This window comes from Eubalaena glacialis, chromosome 10 (genome assembly GCF_028564815.1).
Source record: "Eubalaena glacialis isolate mEubGla1 chromosome 10, mEubGla1.1.hap2.+ XY, whole genome shotgun sequence".
In the NCBI taxonomy this organism is placed as follows: domain Eukaryota; kingdom Metazoa; phylum Chordata; class Mammalia; order Artiodactyla; family Balaenidae; genus Eubalaena; species Eubalaena glacialis.
This window is the reverse complement of record NC_083725.1, coordinates 67418529-67435798: the sequence shown is the minus strand read 5'-3', so window position 1 is coordinate 67435798 and position 17270 is coordinate 67418529. Positions and strand designations below refer to the sequence as shown.

Below are 17270 nucleotides of genomic sequence, written 5' to 3'. Positions count from 1 at the left end.
TGGGGCTCAGACGCTGCCCCCTCAAGCCTGTGTGAGAGAAAGCCCTGGTTTCATCAGTCCTGGGTGCGGCCTGGTCACTTTACTATCAGATGTTGGGCAAAGAGGCATTACACACCCATCCCCACCCGCCATGAAACTTGGGACATGGTTGGGACAGAGAGGCAGCCCTCCCTTCACCAGGAGTGTGTTCCTGAAGTCGGGGTGTAGACGGGCTTGTGTAGTGGGGACCAGCCCTCAGGAGCCTGGCATCATGGAAATGGTGAGGGACTCAGAACTCAAATGCCTGCCGAGAGTCCTGGCTCCCCTATGCCCTGACCTCAAGCAAGTGGGTTAACATCTTTTGGCCTCAACTTGCCTCAGTTTCCATCTCTGTGAAATGGGGCTGCCCATCCCTGCCTGTCTACCTTCCCGGAGAGTGCTGTGGGACAGGGAAGCTCCGTATAGACATGGGGGCAGGGGGTTCCTCTCTGGGGGTAAGAGAGCTGCTCTGGGCCTCTCTGGCAGCTCCACTCCCTCTGCCCTCCCCAAATCCAGGAGCAAAGGAGCTGTATAAAATAAATGGTGAAATCAGTGGTGCCCTGGAGCAGCTATTTGGATTGGTTACTGGCAGCTTCTCTTCATAGAATGAGTCAAGTTACTCTGTGGCCTGTCTCATCTTCCTTCATGAAAATAAGACATCTGTAGGAAGTGAGTTCTGTTCTTATCGTGGGGTGGGGGGAAACTCATGCTCAGAGAGGGCGAGAGAGGCTCACTCCCCCACCCCATCTCTGGGGTCCTCAGTGATAGGGCTGGGGGCCTTCCTGTCAGGCAGCTCAGTCTAACTTGGGCATCCAGGCCTTCAGCTGCCTCTGGGACTTATGCATTTGTTGATTCATGCAGTAAACCTCTATGAGCTCCTTCTCTCGCCGGCCTGGGCACATGGATGAATCAGGTACCAGCCCTGGAACCCAGGAGACGCTGGCCAAGGAGGATGACCAAGGAAATAGACACTGGCTGCAGTGGGACTGGCGCTGAGAGGGTGTGCCGGCAGAGGCTGGGGGGCGGTGGCGAGAGAGCAGATTGGAACTGAGACTTGGCCAGGTTGTGGCTCCCTGCTGGCCACACCCAGGACTTGAGGACAGTCAGGCTGGGTATGAAGGTAGTGACAGTGGTGACATCTGATTGCAGCACTGGCATCTATACCAGCTTCTGCAGGACCTCTCCCAGCCAAAACTGGGGCAGAGGAGATGCTGACAGCTGAATGGTGACGTCTGGCAATGACCTGGGGGTGCCCAGCTGAAGCCCCACTTCCCATCTGCCGAGCAACTGTACCAGGGCCATTGCAGGGTGGTGAGCCTCTAGGTGGTATCCTCAGGAGGGTGGACACCAGAGTCCAAGCAGTCAAAGAGATCATAAAATTCATCCTCCCCACCACCATTTTATATATGGGGAAACCAAAGCCCAGAGAGGTGAAGTGACTTGGCCAAGGTGACACAGGAGTTGGTGGTACAACTGGGACTGGAACCCCAAGGCCTGCTGCCACTTAACTTACTGCACAAGATGCCTGCTCCTCGCCCGCCCCTCTAGAGGAAAATAGGTCATGCATTTTCTCCTGTCGCCTCCCAGCCTTCCCCCACTTTCTTTTGGGGAGAAGAGAGAAGGAACGTGGGGAGACCTGCAGCCCAGGGACAGAACGCAGGCCTAGAAGTTAGGCCTGAATTGAGTCCAACTTTGCCACCCTCTGACCAAGTGACCTTGGCTATGTCACTTCCCTGAGCCTTTATCACCATCAAAATGGCAGTGATGATGCCAAACTCACAGGACTGGTGAGGAACCAGAGTGCCTATGGAAGTGCGTTGGAGGCCCTGAAGCTGCATGGGCCCTGCGGGCCGCCTACCTGTCACCCAGCCCCACAGAGAGAGAGCCAGGGGTGGGGGAGGGGGGCCTGAGGATCAGCCAGAGCAGAGACCTGCTCGTCCTTTTGCTCAGCAAACCTTGCTGAGTGTTGACTCTGGGCCAGACTCTGAGAGGCCACTGGGAACCAAGACGTGGATCAGACCCAGGCCCTTGGGCAGCTCCCAGTGTGATGGGAGAGTGAACTTGTAGTCAGCAGTCGGTACCAGGTGAGGGGCTGTGGGAACCTGGAAGGAGGACTCCATTCCTCTCTTATTTCTCTGTTCTGCTGGCCTCTTCCGACTTCATCTACTGACAGGTTCTCTCCAAGATGGGTGGGGGCTGGTGAGATGGCCGTAGACGGTTCCACGCTTGCATGGGCCTTAGAGCTGATAATCCCAGAGAAGGAAAGGTGACCTCTCTCCAAAGGCTCGCCTATTTGGGTTTTGAAGGACGAGCCGCCTTATCTCATTGTCGGGGGTCATCAGGTGGGCAAGGCAAGGAGCGGCTTTCTAGGCAGGGGAGCAATGACTGGATATTTCTTAGATCCACAGGGGGCTTCCACTGGGCCTGTGGTTCAGCATCCTGGACAGGCCAGCTCCCAGGGCTGGGCTCTGTGGTCAGCCAGGTAGGGATGGTCTGGCCAGGAGGCAGCCGAGTGGGCCCAGGCCTGAGGGACACAGAGTGGCAGCACCCTCCCGGCCTCCCCCTCCAGGCAGCCCCCTCACTGTGCCGCCCACAGGAACACCTGCCACTCCTCAGTGGACTTTGCATTTCCTAGTTGGTTGCAGAGCGGGCTGTGGGCGGTAGTTGGGCCGAGGCAGGGAGGACAGACTGGGGAGTGTGGGAAAGGCCTAGCTCTGGCCAACCTGCCCTGGGGCTTGTGGGAGCCCTTCAGGCCTTCTTCTTCTGTGTGGATGATAGGGTGACAGTTGAATGAGACAGTCTACATTTCCTGCACCCTGACTTTATCTAATTGTGAGAGACCTGTAATAGCAGATGGATTTGGATCAGGAAACAAGGAAGAATTTTTCAGTTGTTTCAGTGGGGGATATGTCACCATTATGGACTTACTATGCCCACCCCACCTCCAGAGCAGCAGAGCCCCATGTAGTGAGTGCGACCAGTTGGTTGGTCCTGACCCAGAGGCAGGGGCTAGACAGGGAGCCCTTTCTCTGAGCACTCCTCAAACAGTCCTCAAGCACTCTTCGGGGTCCTGTTTGCAGTAGGAAGTGGTCAGATGAGACAATGTCTGATGCCTTTCCTTCCATCACCTTTTTTCCCCTGCCCGGTAGAAGGTGGAGGCCCCCAGCTCCTCCCTGCAAGCCCCCCACCCCAAGCTTACCCTACCTAAGACTTTGGACTGAGTGTCCTGTTAAAATGCAGATTTTGGTTCAGTAGATCCAGGCTGGGGCCCTGCATTTCTAAACAGCTCCGAGACCAGACTCTGAGTAGGGAGGTGCTGGAGAACATTCTATCCTCTCTCCAGCCAAGGCACCCAGCCTGCCCCAGACCCAGGGCAGGGACTCGCCTACCATGGCCCCTGCTTCCCTTCATCCCGCACGTTCCCAGTGGCTAGGGAATGACTTGGCAGGCCGGCCCTTGGATTGGGGTTCAGGCCTATGCTTGGCCTCACTTCCCTCCCGCCTGTACTCACCCAGTACACTCTCCCCACTTCTGAGCACAGGCCACCCTTGGGCCTGCTGTACCCTGAGCAGGGGGCAGGAATCCTGGGTTCTGGCCATGGCTAGGTAACCCTAGACAAGACAGTGCTCCTGTCCTCAGCCTCCCCAAATGTTCAGTTGGGCTGTACCAGATGACCGCAGAGGGCCCTCAGGCTCCAGGATGGGGTGTTGGAAAAGTGTGAAGGTAGAAACGGCTGTGATGGTAGGATATTTACGTAGAGGGCAAAGGAGCAGTTATGTGCTAAACCCCTGGCATGCCTGTGTAGCCCAGCCTATTCATTTGCTTCGGTGAGTTCACATACTACCACCTCCGCCCCAGGTGTCCTGTGGAGCGGTAGATGCTACTGAGCACCCAGTATGCGCCATGCCCTGGGGGTATGGCTGTGCGCCCTCGAGGTCTTGCCTGAAGTCGCATAGTGAGTGGAACCACGGTTCGCGCTGGGATCTGACTCTTCTGCCATGCCAAGCCCCCTGCCTCTGCTCCGTTAGACCAGGTGAAGGGGACAGGACTGATGTGTCTGCCTTGAGGCCTGGTGTTATTTACATGCCTCCCGAAAGTCAAAGTAATTGTTAACTTTCCGAAGATGAGGGTTGTGTCCCTTTCTAATCTCTGCTGTAATCTTGTCGAAATACAGATTTTGAAGAAACACAAGGGCTTGAGTGTAAGCCCTTATACCGCTCGCCCTCCCACTTCCGCATAGGCCAGGGTGAAAGGTCACGAGACCCTCAAGGACAAGATTGTGGCTCAGCGGGGGGCCTGGCAGAGTGGGTCGTGTGAAGGAATGTTTGACCAGCACACGGTAGGCAGGCACTCGGTGAAGATGTGCTGAGCAAAGGGCATGCAGTTGGGGCTCAGCACATGGGCAGGTTTGAAGGGGGGCACTCCTTTGGTCCAGCTGCCGGAAGGAATGGGGTATGTCAAGAGCCTCGCCCATGCTCTTCCCCAGCGCTGCCTCTCCTGCAATCACCAGGCTTTCCGGTCCCTCTGCCCATCAGCCGCTGGAGTCCAGGGCATCATCCTGGGACCACGGCCACAGAGCCAATTAACTGGGCACATCTTGTCCTAACTTATAGGCTTGGCACTTGCTTGGTAGCAAACAGAATTGCAGCCCTCAGTGTCCCGAAGCTCACTGGCCACTGGAAGCAGAGGTTCCTGGCTGGTTCCTCTCTGGGCCCCAAGCTTTGGGCACTGAGATGAAGCGCAAAGTGTGAATCCCTCTGAAGGTGGTATCGGTGGCGTTGGTGGTGGGGCAGGAGGGCTCAGCTCACTGGGAAAAGGTATTAGTCCTGGAGATACAGGGGTGGGGCGTGGGTCAAGGATTGGGGGTGCGCAAAGTACACTTGGAGGAAAAAAACATTGCAGGTTGGATGTTGGCCCTCTGTCCTTGGCCTCACAGACACAGAGAGCAAAGATTAAATATTTGTACTAGATCCAGATAAAGGATAAAGACAGGAGTTTGATTGGGGTGAAGGGGAGGGAAGAAAACTGGCAACTATGGCAAGCCTCCCCCTAGCCTCTTTGGATACCCTGTTTGTTCTCCAAAATGATCCTTTGAGGGGGGACATCATTCCCGTTGGGTATATATAGAAACTGAGGCACAGGGAAGCAAAGCATGTGAACAGCCCAGAATTATCAATACAAAACTGTTGTGTGGCAGGGCTGGGATGTGAGCCCAGATCTGTCTGATGTGTTGGCCCGTGCTCCTCTCGTGTCTAGGAAGGTGTCTGTGGGAGATAGCTTGGTGATGGGGACTCTGAGGCTGGAGGGAAGGGTGGACAGGCTGACATCTCTTTTCTGTCGCAGGCACTGGCTCCAGCATCCTCTCCGCCCTCCAGGACCTCTTCTCCATCACTTGGCTCAATAGGTCCAAGGTGGAAAAGCAGCTACAGGTCATCTCGGTACTCCAGTGGGTCCTGTCTTTCCTCGTGCTGGGTAAGCCGGGGCTTAGAGGGTGAGGGCAGGCAGGGGCCACCTCCCCAACAGATGTTGGAGAGGTGAGGGGTAAAAGCATCCTCCCACCTACCACCTTTTGGGTCCCCGATCAAGTGCTCTACCCCAGGTATGCATGAGGACTCACCAAGATTCACTGGGAGGTGGTGGTATGCTTCCCATTTTATAGATAGAAAGCCCAAGTCTCAGAGAAGGTAAGTAACTTGTTCGAAGTCACACAGATTTGGGTCCAGGTCTATAGGACCCCCAAAGTGTGTGCTGTTCCCACATGCTGCCCTGCCTCCCAGCAGACATTTTCCCACAGGTATGTTGCTTTGCCTTAGGGTGGTGTGGTCCTGGGATTGAGTCCTGACTCCACCACAAACAAGCTCTATGACTTTACACAGGTTCCTTGAACTCCCTGAAAGTCAGTTTCCTCATTTTGAATGTGAGGAAAACACTGTCTCACGTGTCGCACGGGGCCAGGGCGTGGTGGGCCCCCAGTGTAGGGAGCTGCTGTTGGGAAGCGCCCTCGGAGCCCCCTCCCAGGCCTCAGCCACCCTCTGCTGAACACGGTCCCCAGCTGCTTCCTGCAGCCCGTTCAAGGCTTCTCCTTCCCTCTCTCAACACCTCCCACGTCAGTGCTTTGGTTGCTTCTCCTGCAGGTCCAGGTTGGTGCCCCCGTCCCCTGGGTTGCCATCCAGACTGGGGTCAGGGTACCATAGGTTGTCCAGGAGGAGGAAAGGGCCCCTGGCCTGGGCCAGGCCCTGCTCTCCCAGCAGCCTCTCCTCTTCCCCAGGCCCCAGTGTCCTCAGCAAAATAAGTGACATCCCCAGCACCTCAGGGCAGACAAACCTGCTGCCAAGCATTGTAGAGTACATTCCAGAGCCTGTGAGTGAGTCTCTCAGGGCAGCCCACCCTTCAGGATCATTCAGGCCCATGGGGATCATCAGGAATTACCGTGTCAGTGCTGAGCCGCGTCCTCCCAGCAGGCATGGGGGCCTCTGAGACCACATTTCCAGGGCAGCAGCTGCCCCTCCCTCCCTTGGCAGGGCAGAGGGATGGGACGGGGGTTGCTATTTATAGAGCCCCCTCAGTGGACCAGGCACTTGATGTATCTGTCTTTCCTTGACTTCCCACTTCACAGGTGAGGAAATAGGGACTCACAGAGGTTCTGTGACTCTCCGAGATGGTGAAGCTCATTCAGAGGCAGAGTTAAGGATTAAGCAGAAGCACAGAGCACTCACCAGGGAGTCCGGAATTAGTGGACCTGGTCTGAAATAGCCAGTCTTCACCTTGAGGCCCAAGAGCGGGCTTTAGGGCGTTCCGTGAACCCCTAAAATTAGGCGCAAAATTATATGTGAAAGTATGTTCACATTTTTCTGGGGTGAAGGACAATTACTGTCCTCAGATTTTTGCAGAGGCATATGGGCCTCAACAAGATAAAGAAACACTGGTCTAGGGAACAGAGCAAATTAAACTGGCTCCCTGAGGGCTCAAACCTCCAACTTGGCCTGCTTGGCCAATTTTTAGAATCCCGGAGTAGAGAGCACCGTGTAACCCCTCCATTTTCAGATAAGAAGCAGGGATCCAGTGAGGGAAGAGCCTAGCCCAGAATCACATGAGAAGGAAGTAATGGGACCAGAACAAGACCCCATGGACTCCAGCCTCCAGGCCCCTGCCTAGTCTGCTGTACCAGCTCCCTTAGTCCCCATGTGCACCCAGAAGCCACCACTATCCCACTGTCTTAGTGAGTCAGAGCTTGGCTGATGGGGAGCTGAGCAGCTGGTAGAACCCCAACCCATGCAGCATGCGGCAGGGACTGGCCCCAAGCTGTAGGTTAATAATCCATCAAGCCTAACCACAGCCCGGAGACCGGCCCAGCATCTTCCCGAGCCCTTGTGTAGGTGGGAGCCAAGCCTGCTTGGATGGGCAGGTGTGCTGAGCTGCTGCTAATTATTGTCCTGAGCAGCCCTGGCCACTCGCTCCCGCTGCCACCCAAATCTACTGGCAGGCACTCGCCTGGAGTTGCAAAGGCTGCTGTGGCCCCATGGGCCTCCCTCTCGAACAAAGTGACTCTCCTCCATTTTTTGTGCCACGGATCCCTCTGGTATTCTGGTAAAGACTATAAACCTTATTCAGAGTTTTTAAATGTGTACTACAAAGTACACTGGATTTCAAAAGAAATCAATGGTATTAAAATATAAATATGTACACATTAAGACATCGAATTCCACATATAGTGACACATTCTTTTTTGTTATTACGTTAAATAAAAAGATCTAGCAGCAGGCATAATCATTACTATAATTCTTTTTTTTTTTTTTTTAGCTGCGTTGGGTCTTTGTTGCTGCGCGCAGGCTTTCTCCAGTTGTGGCAAATAGGGGCTACTCTTCATTGCGGTGCGCGGGCTTCTCATGGCGGTGGCTTGTCTTTGTTGCGGAGCACGGGCTCTAGGCACGTGGGCTTCAGTAGTTGCGGCACACGGGCTCAGTAGTTGTGGCTCGCGGGCTCTAGAGCGTGGGCTCTAGAGCGCAGGCTCAGTAGTTGTGGCGCACGGGCTTAGTCGCTCCGCGGCACGTGGGATCTTCCTGGACCAGGGACCGAACCTGTGTCCCCTGCATTGGCAGGCGGATTCTTAACCACTGTGCCACCAGGGAAATCCCACTATAATTCTTTAGTGATGAGAATAAATGATTTTTCAAGATATCCCCAACTGCCATAAATGTGATACGGAAACACTTTTGGTTTCTATTGGCGTCACTGCCTACAGGGGCTGCTGCTAAGACTACTGTGGTCTGGTACATTCATAAATGAAGGAAACATTAAATTTCTATAAGAGATGGGTGAAAATTAAGATGTTGGTTTTTTTCCCCATCCAAGCCCATGGATCTCCAGGTTGGACACTTATCTTTGTGTTAAGTCCTCGTCACACACTATCTCATGTCATCCTCCCAATACCCTGTTGGAAATCGAGGCTCAGGGATGGGCCGTGGCCAGTGAGCGGCAGGGCCCCGGCTTCATGGAAGAGCGTGTCCATGCTCTTCCTGGGCTCCAGTGCTGCGTCCCTGCAGTGAGCAGCCATAGGCTGCCCGCTAACGGGCCTTGGGGAGCAGAGTTTTGAATCACGAGCTTGACCATGATGTGTGGGGTGGGGTGATTGTAAATGTGGGTCCTGAACCTTTCGCATGTGGAGCCAGAAGTTGTTTGCATCTCCTGGCCCCAGGGGGGCTGGTTCCTGCTGCAGCCGCATGACCTACAGGGGTAGATCAGGGAGCCCACTGTTCAGAGGACTGGGATTAGACTCTGAGAAAGGCAGGTTGTTTGGTGGGTGTAATTCATTTTTACTCAATAAACCTTTCCTGTGTTGGTTGCTAGGGCTGGAGAAGTTCATCTGACCTGGTTCCAGCTCCCAAGGAGCTCAGGGGCTGAAGGGCCGTCTGCTGGAAGGAGTCTAATGGGGGACGCAGATAACTATGAGACAGATGATAGGGGCTGTGGACACACAGGGGTGAGAGGGAGCGGGGCTCCCCAGCTGAGAAAGTCCAGAACTAGAATGCAGTCTCTGGACTCTCCATCTGTTCTCTTTCCTCCTCCCAGGCTGCCTTAGCACCAGAGTGAGGACAGTGGGTAGGGACTCCCACCTTCCCAGAGAGCCCAGACATCTGGGCAGTGAAGCCTGGGGCTCTGCCCCCTCTGATCCCGCTACCCCTCAGCCAGAGTTAGGCGTTTGATGGCAGCTAGGTTTCCAGGCTGCTCAGACCCTAGCCTGAACCTCATGGCCCTGCCCAGGCCCACCTGGAGCATCCATCTAGCCGCTGAAGGCGCTTGGATACCTGTGGAGTCTAGGGGGCTTGTGACCCCTTTTCTAGGCCTAAGAATGGGGACCAGAGGCAAACTGCTCAACAATGTGAGTGACTTTGTGAGTGGTCTTAACTTAGTCATAGCCATTCACCAAGCTGCCTCAAGTACTTCACAGTTTGCCTTTAACAGGGTTTTACAGGCTGCAAATGCTTCCCTAGAGACTCACCTTCCCTATCTGTGATGTCACACTCCTAAGCTGGTCCTGAAAAACTGGACACCTGGCCACTCTATGTTCACTGCCTCTCCCAAGATAGTTGAACCACTTTTAGCTACCTTGGGGAGAGGCTAGCTCAGAGGCTTAGAACAGGACCGTGTTGTGGATGACAAGGGACCACCATTTTCCTGCCCTTAGCCTCATGGAGTGTCTGTGTCCGGCCCTCCCCTGTCCCTCGGGAAACCAGAAGAGGCTGAGCACGGTGGGAAGAAGAGAGCGTGGAATCCAAAGCCAGGCAGCCCTAGAGCACCCGTGACTAGTGCAGCGCCCACCAGAGGGTGTGCCTACAACCAGGGTTGGCTTCCCTTCCTAGGCAGTGGAGGGGATGCTGGATGGAGGCCATGCCTCTCCCAAGCATGAGTACCTGTTGCCCCTGGTCCTGTGCTAAGTGACAGGGGGCAAAGAAGATGTGGCCCCCCTAGTGTGGGAGGATAGTATGATACTGGAGAACAGTTCTTGAGGTGAGGTCTGAGCTTAGCCTTGAAGGCTCGGTAAAAATTGGAAGGATAGAAGCTCTGATGAGGGCTTTCTGTGCCAGGTTATTCAACCTTATGGCCGGCAGGCCCAGAATAGAGGGACCACTGGAAGCTGGCCCCAGGGAGTCTTCAAGTGTCCTGCTGGGGGTTTTGAGAGAGGGACTGATGGGCTCTGGGCTTTGGCCTAGGACTGCCTGGTGCTTGGTTATATTGGAAGGGGGCCAGCCCTCCTCCTGGGGCAGGAATCCCACTCTCCCAGGTCCCTCCAGTGGCAGTCTGGGGCTTCTAATTTTTAGTGAATCTCTAAAGCCTGGTGCAGATTTTGGACTTAATAGTCAGACTTGAGTTTGAATCCTGGCTCTGCCTCATTCCTGCAGGGTGACCTTGGGCAAGTTACCTCCCCCTAGAGCCTCAGTGTTCTCATCTCTAAAATGGGGTAAAAGTCACTCTGCCCCACACTTGAGACAGTGACTCAGCCCAAGTCCTGAGACATAGAGGCACTTGGCAGGTCCCTCCCCTCATCCACAGTCACTATGCTGGGCACTTGGGTGGGGAGAACATGCCAGGAGGGGCAGAAAGAACAGCTCTAAGGACAGCTTCACAAGACATCCACCACCTCTGGCACTGCTGCCCAGACAACATGGAGCCCACGTGCCCCTCGATGCCGGGACAGCCCATCAGAGCCTAGGAGATGAGGCTCGTGTCCCTGCGAGCCGGCTCCTCCCCTGCCCCCCTGCCCTGCCCCCCGCCGTGGCTGTGGGCTCCCTCTGCCCAGGGCCCCAGCTGTGCCTAGCTTAGTGCCATGGTAAACACTCAGTCACTTGGTGACCCCATGCCCAGAGGGGACTGAAGCCCACCCAGGGAGGACAGGCCTGACCGGGAGCTTCTGCCTCCCCCCAGGAGTGGCCTGCAGCGTCATCCTCATGTACACGTTCTGCACCGATTGCTGGCTCATTGCTGTGCTCTACTTCACCTGGCTGGTGTTTGACTGGAACACTCCCAAGAAAGGTAAGAGCACAAGTCGCCCTGCCCCACCCCCTCGCCCTTGGGACACCCCCTCCTGCACAAGCTGAAGTTCCTCGTCATGGGTGCTGCCCCTTTTTTGCTTAGCACCTACTATGTGAATAGCGTTGGGCTAAGCCAGGCTGTGGTTCTGGATGAGGGGCGAGGGGGGAGGTTAATAGTGGCTCTGAGGTCACATAGTGGTCCTCACGGGAGCTCACACTCAATCCAGGGTTTGCAAAACGTGAGGGAATGAACTTGGAAAGGGGCCCAGGGGGAGGGAGGAGGATGCTGCATAGGGCGCTGGTCCCCTAGCTCAGGGGTTCACACTGGCTCTGCCTGAACATCACTCTCTCCCACTCCTACTCCTTCCCAACACTGTATTTTGTTCCCTGGAAGGTGGCAGGAGGTCACAGTGGGTCCGAAACTGGGCTGTGTGGCGCTACTTTCGAGACTACTTTCCCATCCAGGTAAAGACTTGTGGGTGTTATCTTGGAAGGGTGGGAATGGATGGGAAATCTGACTTCAAGCCTTAACCCACCCATGCACAGTGACCACATGTGCTGGGTTGAACCATGTGACATCTCCCACTATGAGCATCTGTTGATACTCTACCCCACTTTATGCAGGATTTGAGGCAATTTAGGATACGTATAATGCTATACCAGGTAAAAAGAAAAATCAGGACTTCGGGGAAAATATACAAGTATTTCACCCATAAGGGTCAACAGAGTTGCAGTGGTTGAGCTTCATGGTCACCTCTGAGCTTCCTGGCAGCCAAGGCAAAAAGGGAAACATGATAGTTATTGGTCCTCATTTTGGGAAAGGAAGAAGTTTGTTTATTCCTTGGGGAAACAAGAGTTGTTCTAGAATTTGGATCTAAAAGGTGTTTCAGATACTGAGATCCTGGGTGATGTAAGGAGCAGGTATAATAGCAGATATTATGGCCATTGCTTGTCTGCCTTTCAGTGAATATTAAAGTCATAACTTAAAATGGAAGTGATTGGGAATTCCCTGGTGGTCCAGTGGTTAGGACTCAGCACTTTCACTGCTGTGGCCTGGGTTCAATCCCTGGTCAGGAACTAAGATCCCACAAGCCACAAGGCACAACCAAAAAAAAAAAAAAAAAGGAAGTGATTTATCAGGAGCAATACTACTAAAGTAGTCCAAGTTCATCTGGGCTGAACCAAGGATAGCAAAAGATGTGAGGGGCTTTCTTTCCTTCTGAAGCTCTTACAGAAATATCACTTCCCTCAGTCAGTCATGGGTAGGTCACTGGGGGTCCTGGCCGTGGGAATTAGGGCCCAGAAAATTTGGTGGGCACTGAATGGAGAGTGAGACCCTAATTGCAGAAGTGCTTGGGGAAGGCTTCTGGAGGCACTGGTGCTGGAACTCCGTCCTGAAGCTAAGTAGCACTGAAGGGGCAGGGAAAACAATGGGAGCACCTGAGTTTGAGAAGAAGCCTGGGATGTGGCAGATGGTGAGGAGGTGGAGCGGAGAGGGAGGCTCTCCATTTATTGGGAGGCTTCTAGGAGCCAGCACTTTTCCCCAAAGAGTCTGTCCTTTAACCCTCGCAGTACCGTGTAAGGCGGGTATTAATTTTATCCCATTTTCACAGAAGAGGAAACTGAAGGTCAGAAAGTAGCACAACAGAATGAGGCTAATAGGGGGTTGAGCCAAGATTCCAGTTGCTGTCTTGCCTCAAAGTCTGGGTTCTTCCCACCACAGCATGCTGCGTCCCTATGCAGCAGAGCTGTAGGAAACAAGCTTGGACGAATCCTCAGGCTTCCCTCAGGCTTGGAGGATGGAGGCAGGAAAAGCACTGCAGTCTGACCCTGGGTGAAGCCAGGATGCAGTCTCCCCATATGAAGCTGGTTTAGACCAAGTTGATCTCTGGGTTTCCTTCCTCCTGCACCACTGGCTGCTCTGGGTCCCCCATACTGGTCTTCTGAGCACCTGTCTTCTCTGGGGCCAAACTCAAGGTCCTGACAAGATAAAAAGTGGTTTGGTCTGGCTTTCAGTTACATTCTACCAGACCCCCTGCTGGTGGTCTACAAGCTAGGTTGGCAGGGCAGAGGCATCTGGGCCCTGGTGCATGTTGGTGACGCTGGTGGATTGTGGGTAACTCTGGCAGAATCCTGAAGGTTTTCCCTGCAGGGGAAAGACCAGCCTAGCCAGCTCACTCAGCACCCCAGCCCCGGCACACCCTAGCTGCTGAGGTAACCCGGCAGAAATCGGTGGGGAAATCTGGGATTGGATCCCACCGGACCAAATTTTGAAAGTGGAGGCAGCGTGTATGCGTGCGGAAGTGTGAATGACGCAGGGTGGTGTATGTTTGCTGTTGTGAGTCAGCAACTGAGACATCCTGGCATGCTGCCTGGGGGAGGTGGCCAGGTAACCCTACATTTCTCCGCTGCACTCACAGGACCAGCTCCCTCTGCCCATTCCAGCCTGAGCCCAGTTTTCCCAGGACCTTTGGGGTCAGGATCCCTGCTCCTCCCTTTCCCTGACCCCATCTCTCTGGCTGCAAGGAATCCAAGGCTGTTGTTGCTGGGAGGATGTTGCATCATAGGACCCAACCCTCTCATTTTGGAGGTGAGGAAGCTGAGTCCCAAAGAGGGGCAAGGACTGGTCCTAATTGCACAGCGACTCCATGCCAGGGCTAGTACTGGAATCCAGGCCCCAGGTTCTTTCCCACTGGATCCCTACTGTCTGTTTCTCTGCGAGAGATCCAATCCCAGATTTCCCCACTGGATTGAGCCCCACTCCATGGGTCTTCCTCCCTCTGCTTTGCTGTTGGAGACCTGGGTTGAGGTCCTGCCCTGTCACTCTATTCACTGGCCAGCACTGTTGCTCCCCGTGTACTGCTGGGCCCCTGCAGGGCATGGGGACACAGAAGAGTCAGCCCTGGTCCCTGCCCTTGGCTGGGCTGACCCTCTAACGGATCTTGCTAGACTCTGTCACTTTCTGCCCATGGGACCGTGGGCATGCTTTCTCAAGCTCACTGAGCCTCATTACCCTCATCTGTAAAATGGAGCTGTTCATATGATAAAAAGTGGTAAATTATGGTTGGATGTGAGGGATTATGTACTCTTTCTCTCTGCTAGGGCCCTTACCTTGGGAGCCAGGCCCCAGAGTGACCTGCCCCTCAGGAAACCTCTTCAAGGCCAATAGCTCCCCTCATCCAGAACAGGATGACCTGATGACCATTGGTCAGTGCTGGGACAGACAGGTGCCCTTCCCCACTGATCTCTGCCCTTCCCAAAGAACCAAAACAAAACCCCGTGTCCCTTATCTCACCTCTGTTCCAAGAAGACAGCTGGGAGTTGGAGCCACATGACACGTGTGAGCTGGCCCTGGGAGGGCCCCTAGGCACCAGGACCAAAGCCAAGCTGGGCCTGAGGCATTATGCCTCAACCTGGGCTCTGCCCTTGCCTGCTGGTTGACCTTGGCCAAGCCCCTGCCCTTGGGGCCTCAGGCTCCTCTTCTGTGCATGGAGGGTTTGGCCTTAGTGACCTGATGTCAGGGCTGATGCTCTGTGGAGTCGTGTATGACCCTCCTGCCCCACCCGCTTTTCCCAGCCTCTTGCCAATGGTTGGGTAATGATTTCTAACTGTGCCCACCCACCCCTCCCCACTCCCTTATTGGTGAAGCTGTTTGCTCTTTGCCACCAGAGCAGCTCAGCTGGCCCAGAAAGCATCCCTTCTCCCAGCAGAGGTGGGGCTCATGTGTTAACAGCAGCCACCAGGACCACCAGCTACCTGGAAGAGGAGTGGGCAGTGCCCGGGTCACCTCTCCTTGAGAGATGGGCAGGATCTTTGGAGAAGAGACTAGGAAACACTCTCTGAGCTTACAGTCACCTATCTGTCCATCTGCCTCATTTAACAGATGGACCTACTGAGGCCCAGAGAGGAGGGACTGTCCCAAGGTCACAAAGCAAGTCAGTAGCAGGGCTGGTATAGAAACCAAGGCTGTGTCTGCTTCAGGGCCTGTGTTCTCATTCCTTTGTTCCCCTGCCGTGTTGCCCCGCTGTGTAAGCTCAGGCGATTCTTCGTTCCTCTCTGGTTCTGAGTTTCCTCCTCTGTATGGTGCCAGGCTGGGACAAGGCTATCTGAACACCCTACCTGCCCGGGGAGGCAGGGTGGGAGGGGCAACTTGCCAGGAATGTGTCCCAGGCTCATGTCAGCCAGCGGGCCTGACCTGGGCAACCCCTTGGGCTGAGACTTTGCCATGGGTAAACAGTCAGGGGACACGAGAGCAGGTATGTCAACAGAGCCTTCATCAGCAGTGGCCTCCCTCCTCCCTCCTGAATGGACACTCTGTCCACCCATGGCGAGGGGAGTGTGGCATGAAGACAGATCAAAGCCGTATCAGTGGCCCGTACTTTTCTGGGTGCTGCACCAAGGGCCATTAACCTGCACTGTGCCCCACGGCACCTCATTTGACCAATGTCCCACCGGATAGAGGCTTGGGGGAGGGAGGAAATGATTTAAAAAGCTAGCTGGGGTTCCACCAGGTGGCCCATCTGTATCCCAGGTCCAGGGAAAAGCACAGCTGGGTGCCTAGTCTAGAGGTGGAGGATGATTTGCTGTGACCTCCGGGGAAGCAGCAACTCCTTTCTCTAGGTCTTAGTCTCTACCTTGTAATCAAAGGAATGGCCCAGATCAGGGGTCTTCCACCCCATTCTGTGCTGGGGGCTCCCAGGCCCAGCCATCAGCTCAGGAGCAAGTTTCCAACGTGGTACTGGCTGCCTCCGCTCTCACCTCAGTGTCTTGCTCGCCCATGGAAACCGGGACAAGGTGCTTTTTCCTTCTGGCTTTCCCGAGAGCTAATGCGGTAGGGCGGACCTGCTCTCTGTGGCAAAACCTCAGAACAAACACCTCTCGAAGTTCATGTAGAGCTGGGCTTGCCCCACCTCACTGGCCGTGGATTCAGCTGCTGCTCTTCCCCATTTATGTGGTGGGCAGCTAAGGATTACTTGGGGTTTTGAGCAGCTTTAATCTGCTCGCCAAAGGCAAAACGGGAGAAAGAGTACGAATGCCCCAAGCAACAGGGTACGACACAGGGGGTCTTCATCACAGTCACACGTACTGGCAGTTACAGAGCTGGGAGGGGTGCCAGCCACCCTCACTCCCATCCCCTTCTGGCCTCCATCACCTGAAGATTCAGATTTCAGTTTCCCGGAGGCCAACCACCAGCACCCCACCCCCCCAAACTGAGCGCGAGGTTCTCCCCTCAGTCAGGGAGCTCCCAAATCTGGAGTCATAGAAAACCCAGGCTCTTGACATTCTGCCGGTGGCCAGGGGCTCTGCTCCAACTGGCACCAGCGCAGGGCAGGGGGAACCTTGAAGCACTGCAGGTGGGAATGTCATCAGTGCCACTTCTTCAGAGGCAGGGCAGCCCACCAGACCAAAACGGTCATACCCTTTGACCCGGGAACTGTCTTTCTTGATGTTTGTCTCAAGAATGCAAGCAGACATGAGGACTAAAATAAGGTATTTATGGAAGCATTATTTCTGAGGGAAATTTTAGAAGCTTTTTAAAGGCCCATCAGTCAGGGTTTGATTACAATTCTATTCCATGTAGCATAGCCGTGAGAAAACATGTTACTGAGGGATTCTGATAAGGAAAAATAGCTATGATATGCTTGGGAGGTAATTATTTAAAAATCATATCAACCATATGACCTCGGTTTTGTGGTTTTTAAAAAAGAACATGTGTGTATTTGAGTAGGAAAAAAGCTCAACATGTCAGAGTGGTTTATCTGGATGGAGGTATGACAGGTGCTTTGGATTTTCTTCCTACTTTCCCATAGTTTTAAAATTCTCTGATTATTCATTAGTTTTCTAATCCTAAAAAAAAGTGATGTTTTTCTGAACAAGATGCCCATCCTCTCCATCCCTCTCAGAACCCCCCATCCCATCATGTTTCCTGTAATACTGGGTCAGTGCCTCTTGCTGCTCAGGGTTTAGGGAAACTTTGCACCATCCAACCCACCATCCAAGCCACCAGTCCCAGGGCAGAAAGCCAATCGTCCTTTAGAGCATCCCAGGACAGCTTTGTTGATAGCACCGCAGGTGAGCTACTCCAGCTGTACAGCTGACCTCCCCTGCCCGCAGTGTGGCTGGCACAAGGGCTGTGGCTTGTCCTTCTGCTTCCTGCATCAGAGCCTGAGCTGAGTCTGGCTGCCTGGAAGGAGGTTTCCATTCAGGCCAGCTGCACTGTCC

The 17270-nt window shown here is 54.3% G+C and overlaps 1 protein-coding gene across 1 annotated transcript in view; it reads left to right on the top strand.

Moving 5' to 3' along the window:
• Window positions 1-17270, top strand: part of UVRAG (UV radiation resistance associated) — a 359730-nt gene that overhangs the window by 9532 nt on the left and 332928 nt on the right. Inside the window, 1 exon segment of the mRNA XM_061202856.1 lies at window positions 5362-5490. Within this exon segment, the coding sequence (XP_061058839.1) occupies window positions 5362-5490 (129 nt within the window).